Below are 26149 nucleotides of genomic sequence, written 5' to 3' on the forward strand. Positions count from 1 at the left end.
GTCACAAATTGTATTTAATGTTTCAGATAGTCTGAATTTCACCTAATGTTTCTCATTTCAAAAACGGAAACCTCTGCATTCATTTTAGTTTGAAAAATGTACTTACCTGTGAAAAGGAAAAAAATCAAGACCATGATCATTGTGTAACCAAAGTATAAAATGGTGCTAGCGGTTCCTGTTATCTGGAGTTTAGAGAAGAAGTAATGAACTGCATAGATAAAGAGATAAACTGCTGTAAAGCTGCTTGTCAAGAATGATCGCCACCACCAATGATAGTCCTGAAAGAAACAATAAACCATTCAGTAAGAGATATCAGGTAGAAAACAAAATATAAACAAGCTGGTTAAAAAATAACATTGTCTTATGAAATACATTTAATTCTTCAACATTTATCTCAAAAAACCAAAAATTCCAACATGGCATGTAGTTACTTTTTTCTTTCTCAAAGTCAGCTGTATTGCTTCCACTACGAACATGAAATTATTCCAAGGTCAAGGCTGTTTATTTTTGCTTATCTGCTGCAAACGGATTTTGAAGTAAAAGACACATTTCAGAAGCATGGCTAAGATAGGCATGTCAAGGGCTGACAATACAATCCATTCACAGTGTGCAGCACATCACAGTACATGTGTATACCTCAACTCTATTTCTAACATCTTCCAGCTACAAGTGGTGTCTACATCAAAATTGTAGTTTTTACCTCTGCACACAGATGGAAGTAGCACAGCAAAACTGTAGCCTCAGAACACGTAATTAGAAGAATTATAAAAACTAGGAACAGGAAACCAAACATGTAGTACATCTGATGAGACCTAAAATAAAAAAAAATAAAAACAATAGTCTAATTTTTGGTTGAAGTTCTCTGAGTTAATTTACAGTATTACCTGCCCAGATGCTAAGATAATAAAAAAAGAAAAAAAAAAAATCCACACCACTGGAATAACCTTGTCTATACCACTATTGGCTGATTCATAAAAAGTTTTTTTTCTCTATCTGAATGTACTCTGTAAATAAAACCACTGCTTTACAGAGCAATGCTTAAAGTCCTCAATTATACTTCCCTTGAAATGAGCTTCAATCAGCTTTCACAGAGAATGGTTATGGGCAGTTTCCAGAAATGTTCATCACTTAGGTCTCCTTTAGCCTCCCCAACACTTGCATCACCGGTACTCTTCCCCAGTTACAATACCCACTTCCTTCCTACTACTGCAGATAAGTTTTCCAAGTGTCTCTGCATCTCCTCACTACATCCAACCAGATGCTCCTCCACTTCCAGCCTATCCCCAGACCAAGTCTGACTCCAATACAAAGGCTAACCAAACACCAAAACACTCAAAAATATAAATTCAAGGGAAATATGCTTGTTTACTTTTAATCTGGCATCTTTCAGATAAGGGAAGTAACCAAATCAACTTTATTGAGTGATGGTGACAATTAATGCAGTGTAAGATTTGACAGAGGGAGTGGAAGTTGCACGTTCCCTTCATGCTTCCCTTCTGTAGGATAAATAATGAGAAACAATTTGGGAATTCAGTAATTTCAACTACAAAAGCCCAGAGTGTACCTGTTTGTCAGCTGACTACATTTTCCAGCATAGCTATATTACACAGTTTCTACTTTGTTGAGGACTAATGTGAAAGGCTAACATATCTAATATATTTGCATTTAAGAATTGATTTAGAAAAGTGTTCCGTAAGAAATCTCAACATAAACAGAGGACACCTTAAAAACTTGGCACCTTCAGGTTAATATTTTCCATAAACAGAGGACACCTTAAAAACTTGGCACCTTCAGGTTAATATTTTCCATTGAACAACAATATATGAAACATTTTGTATTTACATTGTGAAAGTTATGAAAGATTGCACTGGTTTAATTTTCCATGCGCCTGCCTGACTAGGTTTGGACAAGATCTTGGAGTGGTGTGGGTGTTTCACAGGGGGTGGAGTCTTTGTTTTGCAGAACATGGAAACCCAAATTCTTGACCTGATTCCGATTTAACAGCTGAAACTGCTAGATTCTATTAGTGTAACTATATTATGATTTATGAAACAACAGATTAGGCTCCACCTAACCACAACAGCATGAAGCCATGTTTGTGCTGTTCAGAGCCAGAAAGATAAAATAGAGAAACAGGACTCAAATTTCATACTTTGCAGTTGTCAATAAGAACAACTAGTTTTATAATTTCTAAGCACGGGAATAAATATGCAGATTCTGGAAATTCCACAAAAGTCTACAAGAAGATCAAAAATTTTAAGAATTAGTTTATTCCTCATATTCATCTGTTTGGGATGTTCAAACTCAACTGTGTGTTTATTATCAAACCAGCATAACTAGAACAACAACAACAAAAAAAGTGATACTCACCAAATGCTATTCAGAATGAAAAAAAGTTGAATAAAAATACAGCCAAAGGGCAAGATACCACCCATTATGATACCAGGCAACGGCTTTGTGAAAAAGGACTGTTCTGGAATTTGGCGAGGAATCTGGTTTGTACGAACTGGATGTTCAATAGGCTTCGAAAGAAATTAAGATAAATTGTTACATCATAAATAAGATTGCTTTTCCCTGATATTAGCATCTAAAGATTTGATAAACATAACTTTATTTTCATCCATAAGCCATCACAAGTTACCAAACCAAGAAAACTAAAACCTTGGTATCATCACTAGGAAAAAACACATATGCTTTAGATATTCCAACTATTGGTCAGTAAGCAAGTCAGAACAAAAGGAAAGAAATTTGTTCAGCCCTTAATAAAAACCCCATTTTCTTAGTTGTCTGGCATTATCTCAAACTAGTGAAGTACGAACTGAAGTACTTCTGAAGTACTACTACAAAAATCAAACTATTGAGGTATTACTGAAGTACAAAAGGCAAGCAAGACCTCCAAGAGCACTACTAAAATCTGATTCTAATGAATGGACAGAAAAAAAAAGTTTAGTGTGACATTAGAAGCCCATACTCAGTTTCAAAATCATGACAAAGTGAAACATTATTTTACAATCATAGGGCCATAGATGTTTCAATCCAACCAGATCTTGTATGCTTCAATGGCTCAACTGCAGAAGACAGGTATATTTCAAAACTGTATTCAAAAGAGCCCTACCTTCTCTTTGAAGCCAAAATATGCACCAACAAAGGTTAGTGGGACTGAAATTCCAAACCACATAGCTAGGATAGCAACCAAAGTGCCAAAAGGAATGGCAGCTGAGGATCCTTTCACCCACAGAATGAGATTCATAATGAAGAAATCAGCAAAGACAATCCTGAAAAAAGATCAGAAAAGATATTAAAATATTCAGTAAAGAATAAATATCAGTTAATATTAAAAAACTTAAGTCTGCATCAGAAAAATGTAGCTTCTTGCAATCTTTCGTTCCCTAATAGTCCTAGTTACTTTCAGCAATAGTGCGGTTAATGCAAAAAAGCTTGCAACACCCAACGCCTATAATGCAAGTATCTATAGTAAAGCCACTATTTAAATAAAGACTCTGCACATAAAACCAAAAAGTAACAGAAAGATTCAAGTGTAAAAATCTACACAAAGAATGCTAAAAGATAAATAAAAAACCCTCCCATCTGAATCACCTTTCCTATTATTGCCAGTCATTTAATTCCTTTATTTATGTCTTTTCTAACCAGTATATTCCCTCTGAAAACACATAGTGATAGCAAAACTTTGTATTTACGAAGCCACACATCACACTCACAACAAATGTATACCCTGCTACAGCATGCGTCACAGCAACATGCTAGCAGAAGGGTGGATTAAAGAGGCCTCTTCCCTAGAACAAGAATCTTTGTATTAACACCTCATGCAGTTACACAGTTAAGTAGCCCACACCTTTTGAGAATTTAAATAATGACTGCATCTTCCCTCCCCAGTTAAGTGCATCTGCTCATTTTCTAAACATCCTGGGAAAACACTAGAAAACAACTCCAAGATATATGATGAAGATTTCAAACCCATGCCATTCTGAAAGCAAAGCAAAACATACTGCAAGGGAACCCCATATAAAAGCCTGCTTGAATTTCCATTATTCATGGATTCAGAGATGTATCACAGAAAATTCAGCCTCAGGAAGGGCCACTTCGAAGTACTCCATTGTCTGGGTTTTGTTAAAAAAGTGTTCCTGAGGCAGAATTTAAACTGCCCTGAAGTGAACATGCATCCTCCGCTGTATTTAATTTAAAAAGGAAGGAGGGAGGTTTAGAGCAATAGGCAGGCTCCTTTTTTCCTAGGAGAGGCCTTATACTTGCCAAAACTGTTTGGGGGAAATACACTTGTTAAATAAGCACACCCAAGCAACCCCCGGTGTAAGCATTTGTTGAACAAAAAATAAAAATCAAATCCATTTTAGAAGTCTTGCTAATCTTTATCATCTGCCCAAGCTTGTAACACAGACCCCACTTACCCCCTCCAAAGTTAGAAAAAAATACTGCAAATATGAACTCCCATCAGTCTACTGAGACTATAACGGCCTTAGGCTGTTTATGATATTATGCAAATTCACTGAACTAGCATAGCATAATCAAGACATCTGCTCCTATTCTACCATCCCCAATCATTTTACTTCCTCTGTGAAACTTAATTTATTTGGGAGTTTAAATGATCAGCACAATATTTCTTCCACCGATAAATATTTTCTTCTCTCTCAAGATAATATCTAAATGACAGCAGGGAGACTGAAGCAGATTTTGTTTAGAAATAAGATTTCCTCATAGAAATACTACACTCAGTTGTTATCAAGTGCATTACATTTCATCTGATGAAATTCTACTATACTCAAAACCAAGTCATGTTTTATTCATTCAGGGCTTTTTGGGGGGGAGAGATACCTTAAGAAATTATTTATAACCTTTTCCTCAACTTTTGCCAAGAACATTTGTCAAAGGGTAGCTTCATGTACCCAAAGTTGCAAGCAAAAAATACAGAAGACTTGCAGAAGGAATTAGTTTTCTGTTCCCTTTCTTCACTGACCTAATTCTCATGGAAGGTCTTGAGAGCTATGAGAAAACAAGAGGTAGGAGAGCTATCACCCTTCCCAAGCATGACAATACTGGCCATAGTGTGATACACACTACAGCCATATTTGAAACTGGACACTACCTACATTTATATAAAAGATTATAACCCATTTAAGAGAATCCCTGCATCATTCTCACCCAGAAGCATAGTAAACATCTACTGTTTAGTACAGCAGTATATAGCTATTTACTTAAAAAAAAAAAATAAATCTAAATTACATATCCTGTGTCCTTTTCAACAACATGGTTACAAGAAAACACTGATACTATAACTAAGGTAATAGAGGTTCTGCCTAAAGGGCTGTCTCTCCCTATTTACAGAAGAGCGCTACAGACACTCCAAAGTTACCGGAAAACCACGTACTTCCTAACAAAGTGACCATACCTATTAACAGTTAAGACAGGATTACCTGGAACATACCAAGTGCTGCTGTACCAAACTGGAATTACCCCATCACTATGCCTAATGTTCTGGTGCAGTGATTCTCAAAGGCTGTGATGCCACCTTGCAAGAGAGTCACATCATTCCGCCTATCCCCACAGCTGATGACAAAACAAGATGCTAAGAAGCCGTGTTCTAGAGTACTACACTCCAGCTCCTCAGAATTCACTTTTCTTTGTATTCACAGATAGGCAATACACAAAAGGAACAGCAACTTGGAGAACAATAAAGAAAATAATCACACAAACAAGCATAATTTATTCCCCCCCCCTTCCCACCTCAGATTCATTTATACTTAAGAACAAAGGAGAGAATGAGAGGAAACAATACTAACCCAGGGCAAAGCAGAGCTGTAAGCAAAACGTTTGTCTTCCACTTCTCGCCTCTAAACGCTGAGGGGAAAAAGTAAAAACAATTTCAAGTTCAGAACTTTTTCCAACTGTTTTGCAGTATGGCAGCAAGAAGGAGATTTGCTGTCAGAGACACCAGCTCCAGTCTGAGGTTTATATTAAGCCGAGAAATTCTGAATTTAACCTGCTGTGTCACATTAAACAAACGCGTGTACTTACTCTTGTACATTCTAGCGGACACGTAACCAGCTGGAGTTCCCAGTAAGACCCACAACACAACTGCACAGGTCATCAAAGCACCACGGTTGGCAGGAGAAAGAAAACCAAGGCAAGCTAGGACTAAAGAGACAAAGAGATTTAGTCATTTGTGGACACACACCAAAATTCCCCTAACACATATCACTGTACAGGTTTATCCCTTTCACTACCAGATATTTAAATGAAGACTATGCGCATAAGCTCTCATATATCCCCACCACATGACCATACCCCTAATGTCACTGTTTTACTCATAATAAAGCATTATTTCCACCTCATCTTTTAAATAGAAAGTTTCTCGTAGCCAAAAGACTGAAAAAGAAAATGCTGTACAGAGATGAACAATGAACCTGAACCAAATTTCAGCTTGAAAAGGTCTGCTTCCAAAATCGTACAGTCCTCCTGTAAACATCCATGGTCAATACTTAGGCATGCTAAGTAACAAAAGAAGTTTACTATGTGGCATAAAGGACACCTGAGAACAGTAGGTCTGGAGAAGCCAAAAACTTTGACAGAGCTAAGGGTTTTTTTGGGGGGGAGGGGAAGTTGTTGGGGTTTTCTTAGGTTTTGGCAGGTTTTTTGGTTTTGGGTTTTTTGGGGTTTTTTTGCTTTTTAAGGTAGAAATAAGCGTGAAGACAGAACATCTTAGAGGTATGGAGTCACTTGCTCGAAATTCCACAAAAGGCTCTCAGCCACCATGACGGACAACACTTTACTCCAGAATGCGCTATCTTGAAAATAAGCCTCTTTATTAAAAGAAGGCTGCCTGTGTCTGAACTAATTGTAGAGGACAGCCCAGAGATATTCTCAGAAAAGGAGTTTGTCAGTGATCTCTAGTGGGAAGTTTTGTTTTTAAACAGAAAAAGGATTTCCTCCCCCCCAATTTCTTTCTATACTACACTGGTTGCACAGGAAACTATCGCAGTTAAGCTACAAAGAGTTGTGATCAACAATGAAAGACAAGCCCATTAAGAAAATTCTATTAATCTTATAGCATCACATAATGAATAGGAAAAAAAGCAGCTCCCCTACAAAAGACAAAAAAATCTAAATAAAGAGCAGAATCTGAAAAATTCTTCTGTTGTAATAAATATCAGTATACTTCCCAATTCTACTGTACAGTAAGAAAAGGAATGGTCATATACTTTATAGATAACATATAATAAAACACCAACTTGTGACAGGTTACATCATCACACGTGTATATATAGCTATTTATGGCAGGCGCTCATATTATCTCAATGTTGTGTCAGTATTATTCATTGGCATGCATTCTTGCTTTTATTTCTGCTGCAGGCTGTTGTGTCAAACGTATTAGATAGAAAGTGCTCCAAGAACATTAAAGCTTTGATTACATGTCTTTGAACTTGCATTACTGGATCCTTGGATAATTTACACCATGACAAACTGGTTTTGTTTTTTAAAAAGAAACTTGTAACAAGGAAGCTTCATTTCTGCAATCATGAAGAATCTGAATTAGCCTAGATACCACAACATTTTGAATGACACCGCTTATAACAGCGTTAATGAAGCTATCTAGATTATTGTTATGAAACAGCATTAATATTTTACTTTAGTAAAGGAAGGACTTCATTTCCAAAAGAAGGCTTCTATCATTTGTTTCATAATATTGCATCTTTCTTACACTATTACACTACAAACACATCACCTTAATAAAGTTACTTACATAAAGTAATAAATGTCATAATGAAAATTTGCGTTCCTTGGCCCAAAAAGACAGACAGTAACATTCCCTTCCTTGGAGGTCTAAACACATCTCCGTGAACCAGCTTCCAGCCAAATTCCTCTTGGGCATCTTCCTGTATAAAATCAACAATGTCTTTAGCAAAGATACATAATGCAGTACTGAATTAACACAAACAAGATGCAAAATACATATTTAAAGTTTGATTAACTTCCAGTTTAGATCCAAAGACAGACTAATTGCATGTGATTCATCACTCATTGATTTTTATAACCCCCTAATGGTTCAGTGAAAGAAAAAGGCAGGATTTATCAAGAAAATCCTCATCTCTTAAAGCAAGAAAAACCAAAATCTAATTAGCTAAACCATATAACATCATTCTAAATTTAAAACCAAAACAAAGCATTCCATTTAATTTAACTTGGATTATAGCATTTCAATCTAGTTCAAGCATTTATCTTTTTTTGCTTCCATTACAAAGCACATCAGTCTCAACGACAATATTGGAAAAGAATGAAATGGTCCCTGTACTCCAGAATAAAGTCTGCTCCGTAGACTCACTACGGGCAAGTACCAACACGCTGTCCCACTGCCAGAAGTGAACGGATGGATGGCACAGGTGGTGGGGATCCTCAGTCCAGCAGCTCTAAGGAACCACTGCTGAAGAGTAAAACTTTTCAATAAAGTCACTCAAACACCTCCTCTCACAAAAAAACCCAAACACACATGACCACAAATAACCAACCCCTCAAGAAGACCACTCTCTTCCTCACAAAGTTAAAAGCTACAGGTTTCATTCAACCCAGGAATATTGAGTTTAGTTCAATGGACTGCTTACCACTAGAATTACAGCACACAAAAAAATAGGGTAAGAAAGACTACAGATCAAACTGGCGAATGACATAGAGCATCTTAACTTGTGACAGATGATGTAATTATATTTATTTTTGCTGGAAGATTATCTTTGCCTTACCCATACTGATACCTCTGCTTGCATTTGTTGGCTAGAAGTTACTCTCAGAAGTCTGATATACTAATACAAAAATTGAAAACTATTAAACACAAGAAAACACTTTGATAAAAAAAAAAAAAACACACCAAAAACTATGCCTGCAAAGAAAATTATACCAGGTATCTAGGTATAATTCCAACATATTGGTGCTCTTCCAGTAAAGAAAGGTTTGTTTGGTTAAAGAAGCATAAAGATCACACTTTCCTGTAAGTCTGAACTTGAAGTAATTGTGATGATGATGATGAGAAAGTTGTTGAGGTAAGACAGAAGACAGACTTTTCCCAGGTAGTTGTAAGTAAGGAATGAAAGAATTTAAAAGGTTACCATCTGAAGTAAATCTTTATCTGTTTTCAAAACGGTGAACGCTAAGCAGAAATAAATGCTTAGTACTTTAGTTCCTGACAGAACAAGGAAAATGCACAGATTTGGAATGGCTGGTATTAGATTTCTCATCGACACCTAATCTGGCAAACGCACTCAAAAGACACCCTCTGGTTCCAATATAAAAACTTTAAAACATAAAGCTATATGGTAAATATCTTGATTTAAGGAAAATAAAGAGAAACCAAGCCTGGCAGATTGAGACCCCTGATTTATCTTGTATGGGCCTATGGGCCAGAGTGTTCGTCTCAAAGCTCCATTTTTAATAAAACTCTTCTATTACAGGCCAATTAGCTATGAGTCAGTATTTTCCAGACTTTCGTTTAAAGAATTCAGCAGTATTTTGTATTGCTAACCTTTACCATTCAAAGATGAGGATAAGAATTGTACAACTAATTCAAGTAGGAAGCTACACTTTATAGTTACAAAAAAATATTTGAGGAAAATCTAAAATGATACTTTTGAATCTTGGCCAATATGCTAAAAATTACCCTAAATTTTAAAAAAGTGCAGTAATCCTCACCTTATCCATTAATTCAGCCTAGTTCTCAAAATATTCTAACAAAGATTTAAGTCCCCTACACTCAAGTAGTCATGATCAAAGAGATTTAAAAAAAAAAAAAAAGCATTGGAGTTTTAGCTCTCACTGTTGAAAAGATACTGACATGAATTCTCTTAAGTTCAGTTCAAGAACCTTTTCTTAGTCATAAGACGCTAAAAGTAATCTAATTATTTCTAAACACTTCATTAATGTATGTCTCACTAAATCTACATCACACTAAAAGCCAGTTGGTATTAGCTGAACGTTAAATGCACATACTAAGACTACAATCACTGGCTTGTGCATCGATCTCTTCAAGTAGAATCACCAGCATTCCCTAAGTGTGAGATAGTAATTTGCTTCATTGCAGCTTCCTCAGCCCAGGTCTCTTTTGCACAATTATTTCACACCTTTTTAAATCAGCTCCTTGAACTGTAACAGATCTTTAAGTCTCTTACAATTGGCAAGAAAATTTAAAAAGTGTGTTTTTTTGAAAGTCACACCTATCCCTGCTGTTATCCACAAAAACTAATCAAGCTTCTACAAGTCTTGCTCTTTATCACATTAAGAATGACCAACTAATAAAGACAACACAGTATAAGATATTGAACATAATTTAATTGAGAGATCAAACAGGAGCTTCACAAAAACGATCAGTTAAAGGATGTGGAAAAATTCTTCCACTTTAATTACTGTCTGGATTTGCATTAACAAAAGATATTAAATATCAAAAACACAAAGAAGAATAAAAGTACTTTCAGATGTTTTAGTTTCAATATGTAGCATTTTTGTGCATTTTAAATTATTCCTTTATCCAGATAGACAGCAACAACAGTGAAAATTCAAACCTTTGTAGTATCTGACATTATTTCTCATTTTTGGCTTAGAGATACCACTTTTGCCAATGAGAGAGAGTAATTTTTACTCAGCCTTTCACTCACAGTCAACTGGTCAAGTCCCTTTAACTCACAATCAGTTATATCCTCTTCCAGCAAGGCAGCAAGCCACTATAGGGACCTGCCCCTTTCCCACTTTAAGGAGTACATACTTCAAAAGAACTCGCAACAGGTTCAGTTGATGGCAACAAGATTCAGTCACTACGTTAAATCAGACAAACCAGGCTCAGTTTGACACAGTCATCACCAGGAGAATTGTATTTAAAAAAAAGAAAATATCATTTACACACACACCAAGTAGTTCTAACACAGCCAGAGATCAGAAGTTGTGTTGCATATGAACTGCCATATTATGATCTCTTCACCAGAGACTAAGTACCTGACTCCACCACACTTTCTAGCCACACACAAAAGGCAACATCAACTTGTGTTAGTCTATATGTTAATCAGAATCTCTCCCATAACATTTAACAAGACAACTACTGATCCTCACACTCATTTCACTCCGTTATTAGCTATCGGTTTAATTTTTGATCCTTTTTGCAACAATCACCCGATACAGTTGTTTGGGTTTTTTTTAAAATACGCTGCTTTATGAAATTGCATAGCATCATAATTCTCATAAAATTTAGACCACAAACTTTCCAAACTTCACAAGTCACATGCTAGCACATTTGCTTTCTGGACAAGCTGTACTACAAACTACTATAAACAAACATCACCTTGGAATTGGAAAAATTACAGCAACTGAGCTTCCTAATGCAGCTTCATTACAATGGGGACAATACCTAGCTGCAGTGGTTTTAAGCCTGATCTCCTGAAGGGGGAAAAAAACAGTTATCAATAAAAATAACTGTTCTCTTCACGAGTTTGGTTGTTCAGACTACAAAACGCATTTTTAGACAGAAAATACACCAAAGTGGGTAGCAACATCTTTGCTTCTGTGCTACAAATGTCTCTGCAACAGATACAAGTGCAGGTCCTGTGCTAAGGCCACATAACATGACTTAAAACAGGGCTGCATTGACAAGGAATCTTACATATAATCCCAGGTTGCCAGAGTCACAGAATCACTCAATGGCTGACGCTGGGAGGGACCTCTGGAGGTCATCTTGTCCAAGCCCCCTGCTCAAGCAGGGCCACCTAAAGCAGGCTACCCAGAACCATGTCCAGATGGCTTTTGAATATCTCCAAGGATGGAGACTCCATAAATAACACACTGGCTGCTTAGGTCAGTATCACATCACCAGCTACGTGTCCAGACTGACTCCATAATGCAACCATAGGACTCAGAAGCAATGCCCACATCTTGATAGTAAACCAATGCCAGAACACTTTTCAATGTCCGCACCTTGTCTTGTGGCTGTTGGTATACTGTGAAAGTATTTATTTAAAAAAGAGGCTTTCCTTGGTTGAGACCTTGGAACAAAGGGACTTACATTTCAAATATGAGTTTGTTCACTACCAAAACGTTCCAGTGAATCACTCCACATACTTGTAAAACCTGAAGTCTGTCCTCGCATATTACAAGTTCATCAAATGACACTAGAAAAGTAAGACTGTCACATCTGCCCATGTATTCCTGCTGTTAGAAAAGATTAAATAGCAATAAAGCTATTATTAACTCCCAGATATATTAGCATCTATCAAATTCTTGGTAGCTATACATCTCTTTAGATTGTATTCAAAACTAATTGATAGACATCACTACCACCAGAAAAACATGATCATGTAAAAGCTGTAAATCTTACTCACAGAAGAGTCAATCTGGTTGTATCTTGCAATGTCTTTATGAAGAGTCCTCAGAATGATCATAGCCACCATGCCAGATAAGAAGAGAACAATTACGAGGGAATTCATTATACTGTAGATAAAGAAAAAGTCAAACTTTCAATCCACCTATTCAGGTTTCAGGACCTGCACTCCAATTCATACCACGCATACAGCTCAAGTCTGAGGAATAGCCTTAGATGTTTAGAATTTACTTAAGTCATTCAGACCTTTTAGTATTTTCCCACCCAGAGAAGACAAACTGTTTTAAGTTGTGTACCTTTATGATTTCTTAGGAGACGGAAGTGAGAAGAAAAGTATTTTATGATATATTGTTAATTCTCAAGACAGTTACATATTGCTTTTCTTTATTTTCCTCCTCATATAGCTCAGAAGTAATGTCCCTGGTGAAACAGCTACAGCTCTTAAAGCAGACTTTGTCAAGAAGATTTTATATCTATCAACCAACGAAATCTACATCATGCCATTTAATATTTTGTAGAGACACGTTTAATCAGATTAGCCTTTTCAAACACTTTATATTGCAAAACATTAACATTTCAACATAAATTATATACTTACTTGATATCATTTGCATGGTACAAAGGGAAATAAGAGCTTTTCATGTACGTCTTTTACTTGTAAAAAAAGCCCTTCTTTTTACTGTAAGCAGCTGTGGAGTATAAAACACTCAGTACACATATGTACCTCTCACTTGGCAGTTAGAGAAAGCCAGACAGTAACAATAAGAACACTGCAGAGCAGCAACGTCTCAAAAGTTTTACAGAATGGAGATGATAAAGTAAAACGATGGAAGCTGCTTTCCTTTTGGACAATAATGGTGCATTCCTTTGCTGAAATGCAATACTACAGTTGCTCCCAAGAGATGGAAGACTGATAAAAGTTAGTTCACATACGAAAACAAGAAAGTTTTCTTGCCTGAAAACTAACAGACTTTGTTCTACCACTGCAGAAGTTATATAGACCTAGAAGCACAAATAAATCTTTGTGCTCCCCTGCAAGGTTATTCATTGAAAAAATGCAAATCTTACCTAAACCACTGGATGTTTGTATGTGGCATGGACTCCAAAATGTAGTCCCATCTGGAAGCCCACTTAATATTATTCTTTTCCTATATAGAAATTAAATAGCAATTAATAGAAACAAGTACAAGTTTGTTGCAGTCTCTAGGAAGGAATAAGCACATCAAATCTCTTCCACAAACCTTCCATTCAGCATTAATATTTAAGCTTGGTATCAACCCTGGATGTTAGACTTCCCTCTTGCATTAATTCATCTCTTGAGCCTCTCAAAGAATATCTTGTTCATTGAAATGTCCTATCCATGCCTTCTACCTTCACCTGAGGCTTCACTAAGCCTCATCTTTCCATGATTCGGTATGTAGCTGCCTGCAGCTCCCCAATGCATGCTGAAAAACAATCATGCCATCACTACAAGATACTCCCAGCATAGCACACTGATCTTGAAACTTCAACTTTGTTAAACATACTCTATGAATATGTTTCTAGTTTCCCCTGGAATTTTTCTCTCTCTTTATCTTTAATGTATTTAGCACAGGCTTGCTCACTCCCTGCCATAATGCTGTCCAATACAGACTATTTTCCACTCTGATTCCTGGCAGACAACTTTCATTTCCAGATATCCCTGTGAAGGATTTAAGAAGAAGAAATCATTCAGCAACTTTCACCTTTGAAAGACACTACCATTCTCTTCTATCTCCTCCTCTAAATGCTTCATGTGAGAGCTGTACAAGTGATGATTCTTTCTGACCCCCAAGCCTTGTTCTCTACAGTTTGTCTCATGGGATGTACGCCTGCTGTCCTGCTACCAAATTCTAGCTCCTGACTAGCATGAAGTTCTGCTGAACTTCTTCATTTATTCACCAGGTAATAAGTCTGTACAGTTAATTCTCAAAATTTAGACTACATCTCCAGCCTAGAATTTTTAAGTTCTGATTCACATTCTGGATCAAGAACATGTAACAACGAAGAACTGCACCAACACAACAAGGTGGCTGAAATTGCCATAAGTTGCTCTCTATCAGCCCAATCAGTAATTGATCAGTAGTTCACAGCGAGTTGGGACAGAGTTTCAGAAGTGTGGTTCTGAAGTTTGTTACTTGAGTACCAAACTGCTCGCATGCTTACATTTTTGTACACTTGTGTACTAAACATTAGAGGCATGATCATGTATACTTTTCACACACACAGAGCTAAATACCTCGCCCATTTCAATGAATTAAAGCTTTCTCATCAGAAGTCAGCTGTCATATTAGAAAGGACCATAAAACAGTTATGCATTTTACTGGTTTATGTATTCAGGCTTACTGAAACTAACGTTCTCCTATTTAAAAATACTTTTCACGGATAAATACTCCCCTTTTAAGTTATTCTGAAACCACTAATAAAAAGTAAAACATATCAGGTATTATTTCAAATCAAGGCTATCGGATAACAGAGAAAATAAGCAGTTTTGAAGTGCCTGGCGATTGAGACGTGCCGAGTGCCATCTGCTGGAAGCGCCTGAACCCCGGGCAGCTAAGCCTCCCCTGCTCTATGCCGGAGAAAAAGGGAGTAGGTAGCCCAAATGCATAACACATTGCGTGAATAACCGGACAAAGTTCACGCTGCAATTCTGAACTGCAATTTATCATCAAGATTTAAACGCAAATGTTAATAGACAGGAGGCTCATTCATGTAGTAAAATTAGAGAGTCTAAGGAAGATTGGGTGTCTCAAGGGAAAAGTAATAGGATATAGAGCCTTGCACCTCAAGGTCATTGGTTCAAATCAAATTCAATTTGGTAGAATGAAAGGTGTTACCATATGACGGCTGCTTGACTGCCTATACAAAATAAGCTGGTGGTCTCAAGCCAAATCCTGTAAGGTTGGTGTCTTACTTCAGAAAAACAACCATGCTTTCGGGACAGACTGGAACCAAGGTACCAAGGTCTAAAGTAGCTTGAATCAAATTATTCTCACCCCCACAGGAGGCTCACTTTCCATGCTGGGGTGAAGACCCAGTTGCAAGAAAGGCTAGTTTCCTCCTGTCTAAGTCGTAACAGGCTGAATAAAGCATTAGAGTATCAGTAAACATTAGAGTATTAACTCTAAAAGATAAATGGTCACCTACTCAAAAAAAACCTGGTGAATAAAATAAAAGCAATAAGAAATGAGACAGAATCTGCAACTTCAATAGAAAAAACAGCTTTACAATATGCTAAAATCAACTTTTAACACAAAAGTGTCTCCAAATATAATATAAACATTTCTTCAACATGAGACTGAGTACCCTGACTGAACTCTGAAAACAGAGATCACACCTCAAGGAAGACAACTCTTGCAGTTATTCAATTTACTACCTTTCTATTAGTAATAAAACAGGGCAAAAAAAAGTCTTTATTTATACATTCCAAGTGTCACTTAACCTACAGTAATGGAAAAGTAACAGGGTTTGGGAAAACGGCTTCACAAGACCATCCTTATGGAATTTACACTGCTTTAATCCAGCTATGGCTATTAGCAAATTATCCAGTTGTTTTGATTTCATTCTTTTGGGGAATTACATATTCACGTAACAGATTCAATACTTACTTCAAATGTCACAGAGTAAGTGTAGATCAAATTCAGTTTATTGGTGAATTCTCCAGGAATCTCCATCGGTGGACCTTCACAACTTAAGTTGTTCTCATCTGTATGTTTGTAGCTAAGGGGGAAAAAAAAAAGTTAAATAAAATTGCATATGCTCTACAGGATGAATTTTCACAAATTCTTTTCTAAGGTAATGAAAACAAGTTTTTATTTAAAAAAAAACAAGGAGAGCTATATATATCGTTTTGTACTAGCTATTCAACTTCTTTGAGAACCTGCTTTTCTGTTCTTCTACCAACAAAGGTCAAAGATCTTAAAATATATTTTTATTAACACTTATGTTTGTAGCTAGAGATAACACAAGAAAAATAAAATCAGGTATCATTAGTCAGAATTTCTGTAACAGCCTTAAGACCACACCAGAACCGAACACTAGTTCTCACGAGCACTTGTGGTGACAGCTAAAAACTCCATGGAAAGCATCCTAGGGATTTGGATCTGGGATCGCTATCCTACATTCACTTAATATCTGTTCACACTTACAGGCATTTGAGAACATTATAGGTAAAGTTGTTTGCTAAGCACATGGGAGACGAGAACTGCAGACCTCTAAAGGTCATGAGACGTGGTTTCACCCTACCCACTTTTCTGCCATGATCAGAATGAAGTCCTAGCCCTAAGCTAAAAACGCTGCTTGGTTAACCGGGCTGCAAAGTCTGGAGATCTTGACCTGGTCAGATGGTAAGTTTTAACACAAAATACTCCTTCTCTGCCATCATACCTCCCTTCCACATTTTAACAAGACTGCATTATTGGTGAGGGACTTAACCTCAGTGTGTGCTCATCAGTAAGAAAGACATAGAAATTCCTAGCAATCTCCCACAGGTTCTCACCTTCCCTCAAGTTTCATAGGGAGAAGGGTGTTTATTTTGTTTTGGTGGATTTGAGAGTGTCGTCTTTTTTTTAATTACTATTATTTTTTTACACTGGGGCAAAAGAAATGACTGTGGAAACCTTTCCATTTTCCATTCCTATACAAGTGGTCTCATTTCACCTCTCGTCAGTCTTGTGTACTCTGAAAAATATAGAACAATATTCTGCATTCTAAAATTCAAATATGCAAACCCTTCACTGTAGTACCTTAGAAATACGGCAGCTATAGACGCACAAAGTCAAAGAAACCTTAAGGTTTGCTTGAATTCACTCCTGTGAATCTCCTCTAACACTGCAAAATAGCTTCCCTCTCATACCCTCTTGGGCAAGTTGTATTTACCCAATTTAGATAAACAATTCTACCTTACATGCATTATTATATGTCAACAACTAAGTCAAGCCACAGGATAATACAAACTTTCATGAAAGGCCTAGGGTGCTCCAACCACAAATACTCCCCATCAGGAGAGCTTCAAGGTTGAAGCAAAGCACCAAGCAAAACACCAGGTCAGAGAATGACAAAATTAAGCTTATGTGCAACCTAACTGTGCCCCCTCGTGGTCTGCAATACCAGTGAAAAGACAAATTCTCATTTTTCAACCATTCAGGATGCAACTGATAAAGCATTAATCAAAAATGGAGAAGGTTGGTAGAATCTTCTTGCCACCATCTCAGAGCAGATGTAAATGGAACGAACAAACTTGCATAGCAAGCATAATTCACTAAAAACACCATTACCATTGCAACAGAAAAAACAAGTATACCCAAGTCATGTTGTACCATACATGTCTGTATGACTTGAGAAACTGTGGTAGCGTAATTTAAGAATGTACTTAACCTCTGTAGAAAAGAGGGAAGAGTTTAGCTTAAAAAAAGCAACCTACTTCAAAATTTTATAAACAGACTGCAGTTTTCAAATATAGGTAAGTATGAACTGTGCATGAACAGACTGACAAGAGGCCAAAGTAACCACTTCAGTCTGTTTCCGACCTGTGAATTGTTGCATCTCCTCTCTGGTTAACAGAGAAACTAAGAAGCTACTGTCTAAGAAAATAAGTTAGTCTTCTTAGGAAATTAGTCATCATCATCTGCTGTTCTGAATACCAGTATTAACTTGGTATTTCACCTATACCTCAGTATCCTAACTAGTTAGTAACTAGTTAGTGTTAGTAAATAACACAGGAAAAAGTACACCTGTACAAATACTGTACGTTCATACAAAGTACATCTGGGAGGCAATGCAGCAACAGTAAGAGAGATGACACAGGAAACTGTCGCTCAGTTAAAGGATGTTTCTCAGTGTATCTGAAAACACGTCTCTTAAAAGAAAGTAATGCACACTCAGATGCAAATCAATAAAAACATGAGAAAGCTTCTATTGTTTGTGTCAGGTTCTAAGAGTCTGCATAAGCAGTTTTTCCATCAGGAGGGGCTTTGGGGAACATTTTAAAAGCAAAGTTAAATGACATTTACAGTCATGGAACTGCTCTTTGTAAACACAGCTCCAGCCATGAACCAGTATACTGAAAGCTTTAGCAGAAGTCAGAATAACCAGTTCCTCAGAACTTATTGACACCAAGTATCATTTCTAAGTTTGCAACTACCGTTAGGACTCCCTAGTACTAGAACTTGCTGCTTTAATGCACAGTTACCTTTGCGGTCTCAGTCTCGCCATCACCAGTCTTGCACCAGGCCAGTTTTCATCCTTCCCACTATGGTACATGATTGTTATGTCAACGTGGTTGAAGAGGTAGAAAGTGTTCTTCTTGTTAAACTCTGACTACAAAATATCATCAAGAGATTGAGAAACTTCTCCAACAGGAGAGGGCGCAAGCAGTCAAAAACTTTAAAATGAGACTACTGTCCAATGAAGGAGCAAGAAAGAAGGGGAAATACTTCAACATTCACTTTTTTTTTTTAATATACCTGTATAAAATATGTATATATTTTTCTATATATTATATTGTATTATATAAATACAAATTGACATAACAAAGTATCACGTCTGTGTTACTAGTAAAATTTAAATGTATTTGACACCATTTTTGTATGTATCACAAAAAGCTGCCAAAACAAGTTCAAAGATGTATTTATTCAAGGTACAAGTAATTCATATTCACCATTTCTCCACCCCTCACAGTCTTCCTGGTAGACACTCCAGCTACCAAAGCTTACAAACCAGGTTCTGCTTCAAAAAACCACCTTTCACCTTCTGTAGCTATTCTGCTTTGGCACCCCATCCTTTCAGAATTTGGAATTATGAAGAACTATATAAAGCTCCGATGATACCAGAGTCAATTAAGCTGACTTGGATTTTCTTTTCTCCTCAACACTGTCATTGTTTAAAAAACTTTAACTTTAATTTGAATTAAGGGACCAGGATGACAGACTGCTAGTTGAGTTTCCAAGTTAAAAAATTCCTTTATTTATTGTGTATATTAGCCATTTTCCAATTGCCATACAACTTCTGTCCCTTGCCCCCTCCCAGCAAAATATGAACGTGTCTTGCATTAAATTTATCTGGATTCCTCTTCTTTCACTATGATCAAGATTCCCACCGGGAGAAGACTAGAATCATACCTGTGTCATATTATAAACCCATCTTTAGGTACCTGTTTCCTCCATTTCCAAAGTAGCAGTTGAAGTGATAATATAGCTCACCAGCTGCATAAATGCGAGGATGGACTGTAGCTGTGCCATTGCATGATAACAACCCCTTTCCTGCCCCCATTTTTAAAGAGATAATTACATCTGCTGGAATAGGTGTTTGTGTATACTTCTAAGAGGATGACATTCCCCAACTCAGCCCAGAGATCACAGTCATATCCATGGCGCTACTTTCTTATTTGCCCATGTAACAATCATCCCTCTAGCACTATATGCCATGCAACATTCTCATCGCAATTAGAATTCACAGACTAAAATTGACAGTGGGTATGACAGCTACACTGGCAAAGCATCCACACCACAGCTAGCACACACGATTTGCACAGCACTTCATGGATACACAGTACAAGCTCCCTAAGCACTCACTAGGAAATTCAACCATTGATGCCTATGTATGAAGGCCTCCCTGTAAAAAAAACCAACTTTTCATCCAAGTTGCTGACTTTGCTACAACCGTTTTCTGGGTACCAGATAGCTTTCAACACAACATACACCAGTATCAATTTAACATAAAAACCACTTTGCATACAAGTAATAAAGTTGAACACCTAACTGGAACAGGTTATTCAATTCACAGACCATTTTCAATAGTCTAGGGAGCCTGAGGAGTAACCAAGTTGGAAGGTGACTGTAGACAGAGTAAACTGAACGTGCATGATAAATGCATCACTTTTAAGAAGCATCAGACCTGCTGAATACAAATAAATTGACTGCACTGCATACAAGCAGTAAGTCATGTGGCAGAGCAGAATCATAGCAGAGAGCTCTCTCCTCACTGAGTGGGATCCCTCACCCCAGGAGGGATAAAACTGTATCACTATTATCTGTAACTGTACTAGTTCACCGTGAAACTCCCAGGATGACTGACTGTGCTGGTTCTGGCTGGGATAGAGTTAATTTTCTTCACAGTAGCTAGTATGGGGCTACAGTTTGGATTTGTGCTGGAAACAGTGTTGATCATACAGGGATGTTTTCATTATTGCTGAGCAGCGCTTACACATAGTCAAGGCCTTTTCGGCTTCTCACCCCACCCCACCAGCAAGGAGGCTGGGGGTGCACAAGAAGTTGGGAGGGGACACAGCCGGGACAGCTGACCCCCACTGCCCAAAGGGATATTCCAGACCATAGGACGTCATGCTCAGCATAGAAAGCTGGGGGAAGAAGGAGGAAGGGGGGGACATTCGGGGTGATGGCGTTTGTCTTCCCAAGTAACCGTTACACGTGATGGAGCCCTGCTTTCCTGGAGATGGCTGAACACCTGCCTGCCAATGGGAAGTGGTGAATAAATTCCTTGCTTTGCTTTGCTTGCGCATGTGACTTTTGCTTTACCTATTAAACTGTCTTTATCTCAACCCATGAGTTTTCTCACTTTTACTCTTCCGATTCTCTCCCCCATCCCACTGGGGGGGAGTGAGCAAGCAGCTGTGTGGTGCTTAGCTGCTGGCTGGGGTTAAACCACAACACTGACACATTTCACATTGTTGTCAATATAATTCCTTCCCTGTCACAGCTGTGTTTGTTACCTTCCAACCATCTGGGAAAACCCTGACACATTTAACTTGTAAACTGTGCTAGACATAACTTTTGCAACTAGAACACAGCGCTCACTTCTAGGTCTTCACTACAAAGCTTCTATCTGAAATCGATAAAAAGAAGGTCTTGCACACAAATACGACATGGACAAAGAAAGAACAGGTACAAGGATGGATACACATGAAATTTCAGGACAAAAACTCAATTTCCTAAGGCTTTTAGACATCAATACAGTTGGTTTATAGCTTTATGTATACTGGTCAAAAGAGCTACATGAACATTTTTTTTGGACAGTTGTATCAGTGAGACACTGCACACAGAAGCAGCAGTCAGCTTTGTCAATGCCCACATTCTGAACATTAACCATGTTTACAAGTGTATCTGTCCTTTCTCAGGAAAAGAAAGCTTAAAAATAGAACTGCAAATGAAATTACATCTGCTATACTAACGAAAAAAGTTCCACCACTTACATTTATAACACAAGCATCTTTAACTCTACCATCTGGAGTAACGAAACATCCTATTGGGAATCCTGGATTACAGTATTTTTGTCCATCTTCCACATCATAGCACCACGTCACAGGCATGTTATCAATAATCCTAGACAGAAATCACCAAAGAACACGTCCTCAGAAAGGGATGCACCTTATTTCGCATTGACATTCAACATTCATGTAATGCAGTCTTCAGCAGTGCCCACAAGATACACAGTAGAGGACAACTATCACATAGAAGGAAGAAAGCAACTACTTAGAACATAGATAACAATGTAAAAAGCAGCAAAAAAACCCCCAACCTCAAGCACACATCTCAGCTTACCAGTGATGCTGATAATTCAACTGCATTCCTTTCTTCAAAAAAGCCAGTTTGCTTTTATCAGCACTGTTTGCTGGGTCATATGATCTTGTACAAACTTTCTTGCATGTTTCTTGCTTTTTAAAAGTGAACTGTTAAAAAAGCATACAAAAAGAGTAATTTCAGTTTTGCTTCAAAAATCTTTTAGAGTCTTTTTTTCAGGTAAAGCTGACTTTTTTGAGATACTTCATTTCCTTGCTATTAAAATTTCTGAAGCCAGAATTTCCCATACAATAGCTTTAACTTAAATGTCAAGATTTATGTATATCCAGCACCAGCAATTCCCTTTCACACTGCTAAAAATCTCTTCAATAGCCCAGATAAACTACCTCCAGATAAACCTTGAGGACTGAAATTTGAAAATTAGTAGACAAGGTATTGCTTTTTTCTTTTACCAGTTTGTTTTATTTTGGTAACTTCATCATCTGCTAAACCAGACTTCTAACTACACCCTTTTTGAATGTTTCATGTTAATTTTAGCTGCATTTCCCCATGATGACTAAGTTATTAGACAAGGCTGCCAAAAATGCAACAAGCTGCACAGCATCTAAGCTTCAAGTGCAGACACTACCTAACACAAACATGGTCACGTTTGTATATTAAACTTCTATTCTAACCCAGTTAGGATTTACCTGTTAGTGAGCTAACAGACTTAAAACATGACTGAAAATTCTAACATTATCAAGGCCTAAGTGCTAACCAGTAACAGCATTTTCTAATTGCTGTAGTGTGCAGCCATTTCAAACAAGTAACTGTTATAATACTTAATCTATTCAATGGGTATCCAGCTCAAATGAGCCATCATGCTACATATTTAAAAGCTTCTCGTGGCCAGCAGTCATAAGACTTAAAATTACATTAGCTCACAGAGTCAAAGAAAGAGAGACTTCGAGGAGCAGTTTACACAAGGGAGGAGGCATCACCTCCTTAAAAGTCCTATGAAAAGAAGTGACTAGGTCCCTAATGACTGCACAGCAGTACACTCAGAAACTCTGTTGCCTCTTTTTCTCACAGGAATTTGGATTATCTAGCAACCCTCACACACAAACATAGCCTAGTTTTCAGTTTCACCAACAAATCCCAGTCTGGAAACTGCACTTGAACAGTATACAGCTTTTAAGCATTAAGAGCCAGTGTTTGACCATATCTCCTTTACTGCTAATAATTTTCCCAAGTTGATTGTACAGCTTTTTAGAGACGCTACATTTGGTCATTGCTAATGTAGGGCATGAGACAGAAAAATATTATGTACCTAACTTACAAAATACTTCCATACATTTATTTTACAGAAGATTTCAAGCAACATGCATCACATGCAATGAAAAATTTGGGTTTAGGCAACAGAAATTAAGTGTGTACAAGTGGGGAAAAGCTGGAAGTGAGCCCCAACTTGACCTTCCTTTCCCATTCTGGAAGCTGCCCAATAGTACAATCAAGTATATGACTGAATCACCAGTTTACAGCCTCCAATATAACATTTAAAAAACTAATGATTTCAGATCATCTAACACACTATACACCCAGCTGTTGAAGAACTCCTTAAGATATAGTTTCTGGACTTCTCTACCACAGAGGAACAGGAAAGAAGAGAGATTACTGGCTCAGCTTCCTAACTTTAATTAGGCACCCTAAGATGCCTTTGGGGTTGGGCTGGGAGGGGTTTTGTTATTATTACATAAACACTACAAAGCTTATATTAAAAAAAATAAAAATAATCATACAATCATCAAATCTTCAGCTATGTCTATGGATTACAGCCATTAGAATGACAGCTATCAAATTTAAACAGGATCGACTTCAAGGGATAAAATAACCTTATATGGAGATGATGCTATTCTCTCCCCAAACAGCACTTGTCCAAGATTTTCTGATGGTCTTTTCTCTTCTGTATCTTGACAGAAATCAAAACTGGAAAAAAGTGGAAAAGATCACCTTTAATTTTTAATTGACATATAACTGTAAATATCAGCCTAAAACAATTTCTTAAGTTATGTCCTTAACATGGCAGTCTTCACGCTTCTTTTGGTGGGTCAGCCACTGTTAGTAAAAATTTGAGTGCCTCTGCAAAGAAATTTGGCATATATTATACAGAAATAGTTCTACTTTGATATCAATTTCAACCAAGATATATCACAGCTGAAGTATCTTTAACAAAACACATGCTGCTTAGTCCAAGCACCCTTTTCAAATGGCAATTTAAACAAACAACAGAATGTTTTATATTAGGAAAAAAGAGACTATGCTACGGACTGTCCATTTCTGTTGCAAAAAAGTTTCAGAGAAACAACTACACCCCTTTCTTAAAGGAGTCTTTACAAACAGTATTTAACGTGAAACATTGTTCCAAAGAAGGGAAGTGCTTTTAATATTAACGTGCCTCACTGCCAAACACCATTCACCAATTCTTTTCAACTACATACAGTCTGAAACAGCTGAATATGGGAGAGAGAGTGTAACCATTCTGGATCTTCATTATTTAAACACAGGTAGCAGTAGATTATGAAAAAAAAAATCACTTCTCTTTGGTGAATAAGTACTTTTCTTCACTAAGTGGTCCTAAATTCATTGGCTTCCATAAAGCTTAATGCAAATAGAGACATTGTGGGCTTTTCAAGCTAGTCTCTGGTCTTGCTGCTACTGTTGCACTGCACAGGATAAGACCTACACCACCTACAAGTTTCTCTTTTCTGTATGCCCAACAGCGAGACTGCAAATCATATTGTGTATCATTGCTTTGTAGGCCTATAAATACCTGCAAAAGCAGGTAATAGTTTTCACAGACAAGAATCAAAATAAAAAACCCCCAAGAATTAGATACAGAGCTTTGGTGGAAAAATAACGACTCTTCTTCCAATTTCTTTTAGTTGCCAGAAACAAGGACACAAAGCTCCTGTCTTCCTAGACTTGACTAACAGGAAGAACTTTCAAATGTATCAAACAGTCAACACCAGATCTAATACTCAGCTCAAAAAAATGCACTCATTAGAAACCCAGCAGCCTTGTGTTTAACAGTAACAGAGGATGGTCAGGAGGCACAGGTGTGGCCTTCATCCTTTCCACCCTCTTGTATTTCATTACTGCTGCTGAGCACTGGATTTACTCTTCCATCCCTACATCCAAAATATTGCTTACAAGAAACACGCGTAGTGTATCAGCAGTTGCATCACTGCACTGAAAACAGAAAACAGGCTTTCCAAACACTTCTGGAAGCTTGTTGCGATGTACTTACGCATCATACTCATATGGCAGAACCGATTCAACTGAGTCCAGTCTGTTCACGAAGAGCTCGATTAGTGACTGAAACAGGGAAGAGCAGAAGGAGGAAACATATGAAAATACAGACTTGCAAAAACAAATGTGCGACCGACGTGAAACGCATCGCCAGCTGGCAAGAGCTGTTACAAGTTTCGGAGCTCACTATCCCACGGCGGAGTTACCACTGACTTCTGACAGGCCCCGACCGCCGCCGCGGCGCTGGGCCACGCCAGAGCCGCCCTCCCTCGGCAGCGCCGCCGCCACAGGAGGCTGCAACAAGGAACGAGGCACCGGCCCGGCGCTGACTGTAAAGTTCAGCAGGAAAAGGGGAGGTTTTCACCGTAAAAAACTACCGGGTGCACCAAGGGAAAGGGAGCTGGGGGTGATTGGCTTCCCGGAGCAAAGCTTGCCGCCTGAGGGAGAACGCCCGGGGCCCGCACGCAGCGGGACGGGGGATACTCGGCGGTCCCCCCTCTCGCCGCGGAAACCCCCGCGGCTTGCCCCGCTCGGGGCTTCCGCGGCGAGGGGGGGGACGGCCCGTGTCGGGCCCTCCCGTGAGGGCTCTCACCTTGCAGCCCTCGCTCTCCTCGCCCTCCTCGCAGAAGCTGACGGGCGCCAAGCCGGGCAGGTAGAAGGCGGCGCAGAGAGGTGCCACCAGCAAGAGTCCGGCCGCCAGCAGCCTCATCTTCCAGCCTGGAGGGGGGAAGGCACCATGAGCCGAGGCTGCAGCCCCGACTCCCCCGGCCAGCGCCTTGCGGAGGCGGCCTCAGGCGACGCGGAGGGCGGTAGCGGCGGCGTCACAATCGCGTTGGGGCCGCGGCGCCTGCGCGGTGAGGAGGTGAGGCGCTGGGTGCCATCTTGAGGCAGGGCACTCTGAGGCACGGCGGCTGTACTCCTCACGGAG

General features: G+C 38.3%; 1 protein-coding gene across 1 annotated transcript in view; it reads right to left on the minus strand.

Annotated features, from left to right (window-relative positions):
- The window catches only part of LOC127019574 (transmembrane 9 superfamily member 2-like), a 34259-nt gene extending 8314 nt beyond the window's left edge, over positions 1-25945 (minus strand). Inside the window, exons 1-16 of the mRNA XM_050901690.1 lie at positions 25814-25945; positions 25220-25287; positions 23805-23898; positions 21955-22082; positions 21606-21735; positions 18588-18715; positions 16006-16117; positions 13445-13524; positions 12378-12486; positions 7775-7907; positions 6049-6168; positions 5814-5871; positions 3116-3275; positions 2371-2522; positions 701-812; positions 107-278 (exon numbers count right to left, since the gene is read on the minus strand). Coding sequence (XP_050757647.1) covers positions 107-278; positions 701-812; positions 2371-2522; positions 3116-3275; positions 5814-5871; positions 6049-6168; positions 7775-7907; positions 12378-12486; positions 13445-13524; positions 16006-16117; positions 18588-18715; positions 21606-21735; positions 21955-22082; positions 23805-23898; positions 25220-25287; positions 25814-25930 — 1873 coding nt within the window. The 5' untranslated portion in view covers positions 25931-25945. The remainder of the gene's footprint in view (positions 1-106; positions 279-700; positions 813-2370; positions 2523-3115; positions 3276-5813; positions 5872-6048; positions 6169-7774; positions 7908-12377; positions 12487-13444; positions 13525-16005; positions 16118-18587; positions 18716-21605; positions 21736-21954; positions 22083-23804; positions 23899-25219; positions 25288-25813) is intronic.
- Positions 25946-26149: the final 204 nt, after the last annotated feature.

The sequence above is a fragment of the Gymnogyps californianus genome, chromosome 9, assembly GCF_018139145.2.
Source record: "Gymnogyps californianus isolate 813 chromosome 9, ASM1813914v2, whole genome shotgun sequence".
In the NCBI taxonomy this organism is placed as follows: Eukaryota; Metazoa; Chordata; class Aves; order Accipitriformes; family Cathartidae; genus Gymnogyps; species Gymnogyps californianus.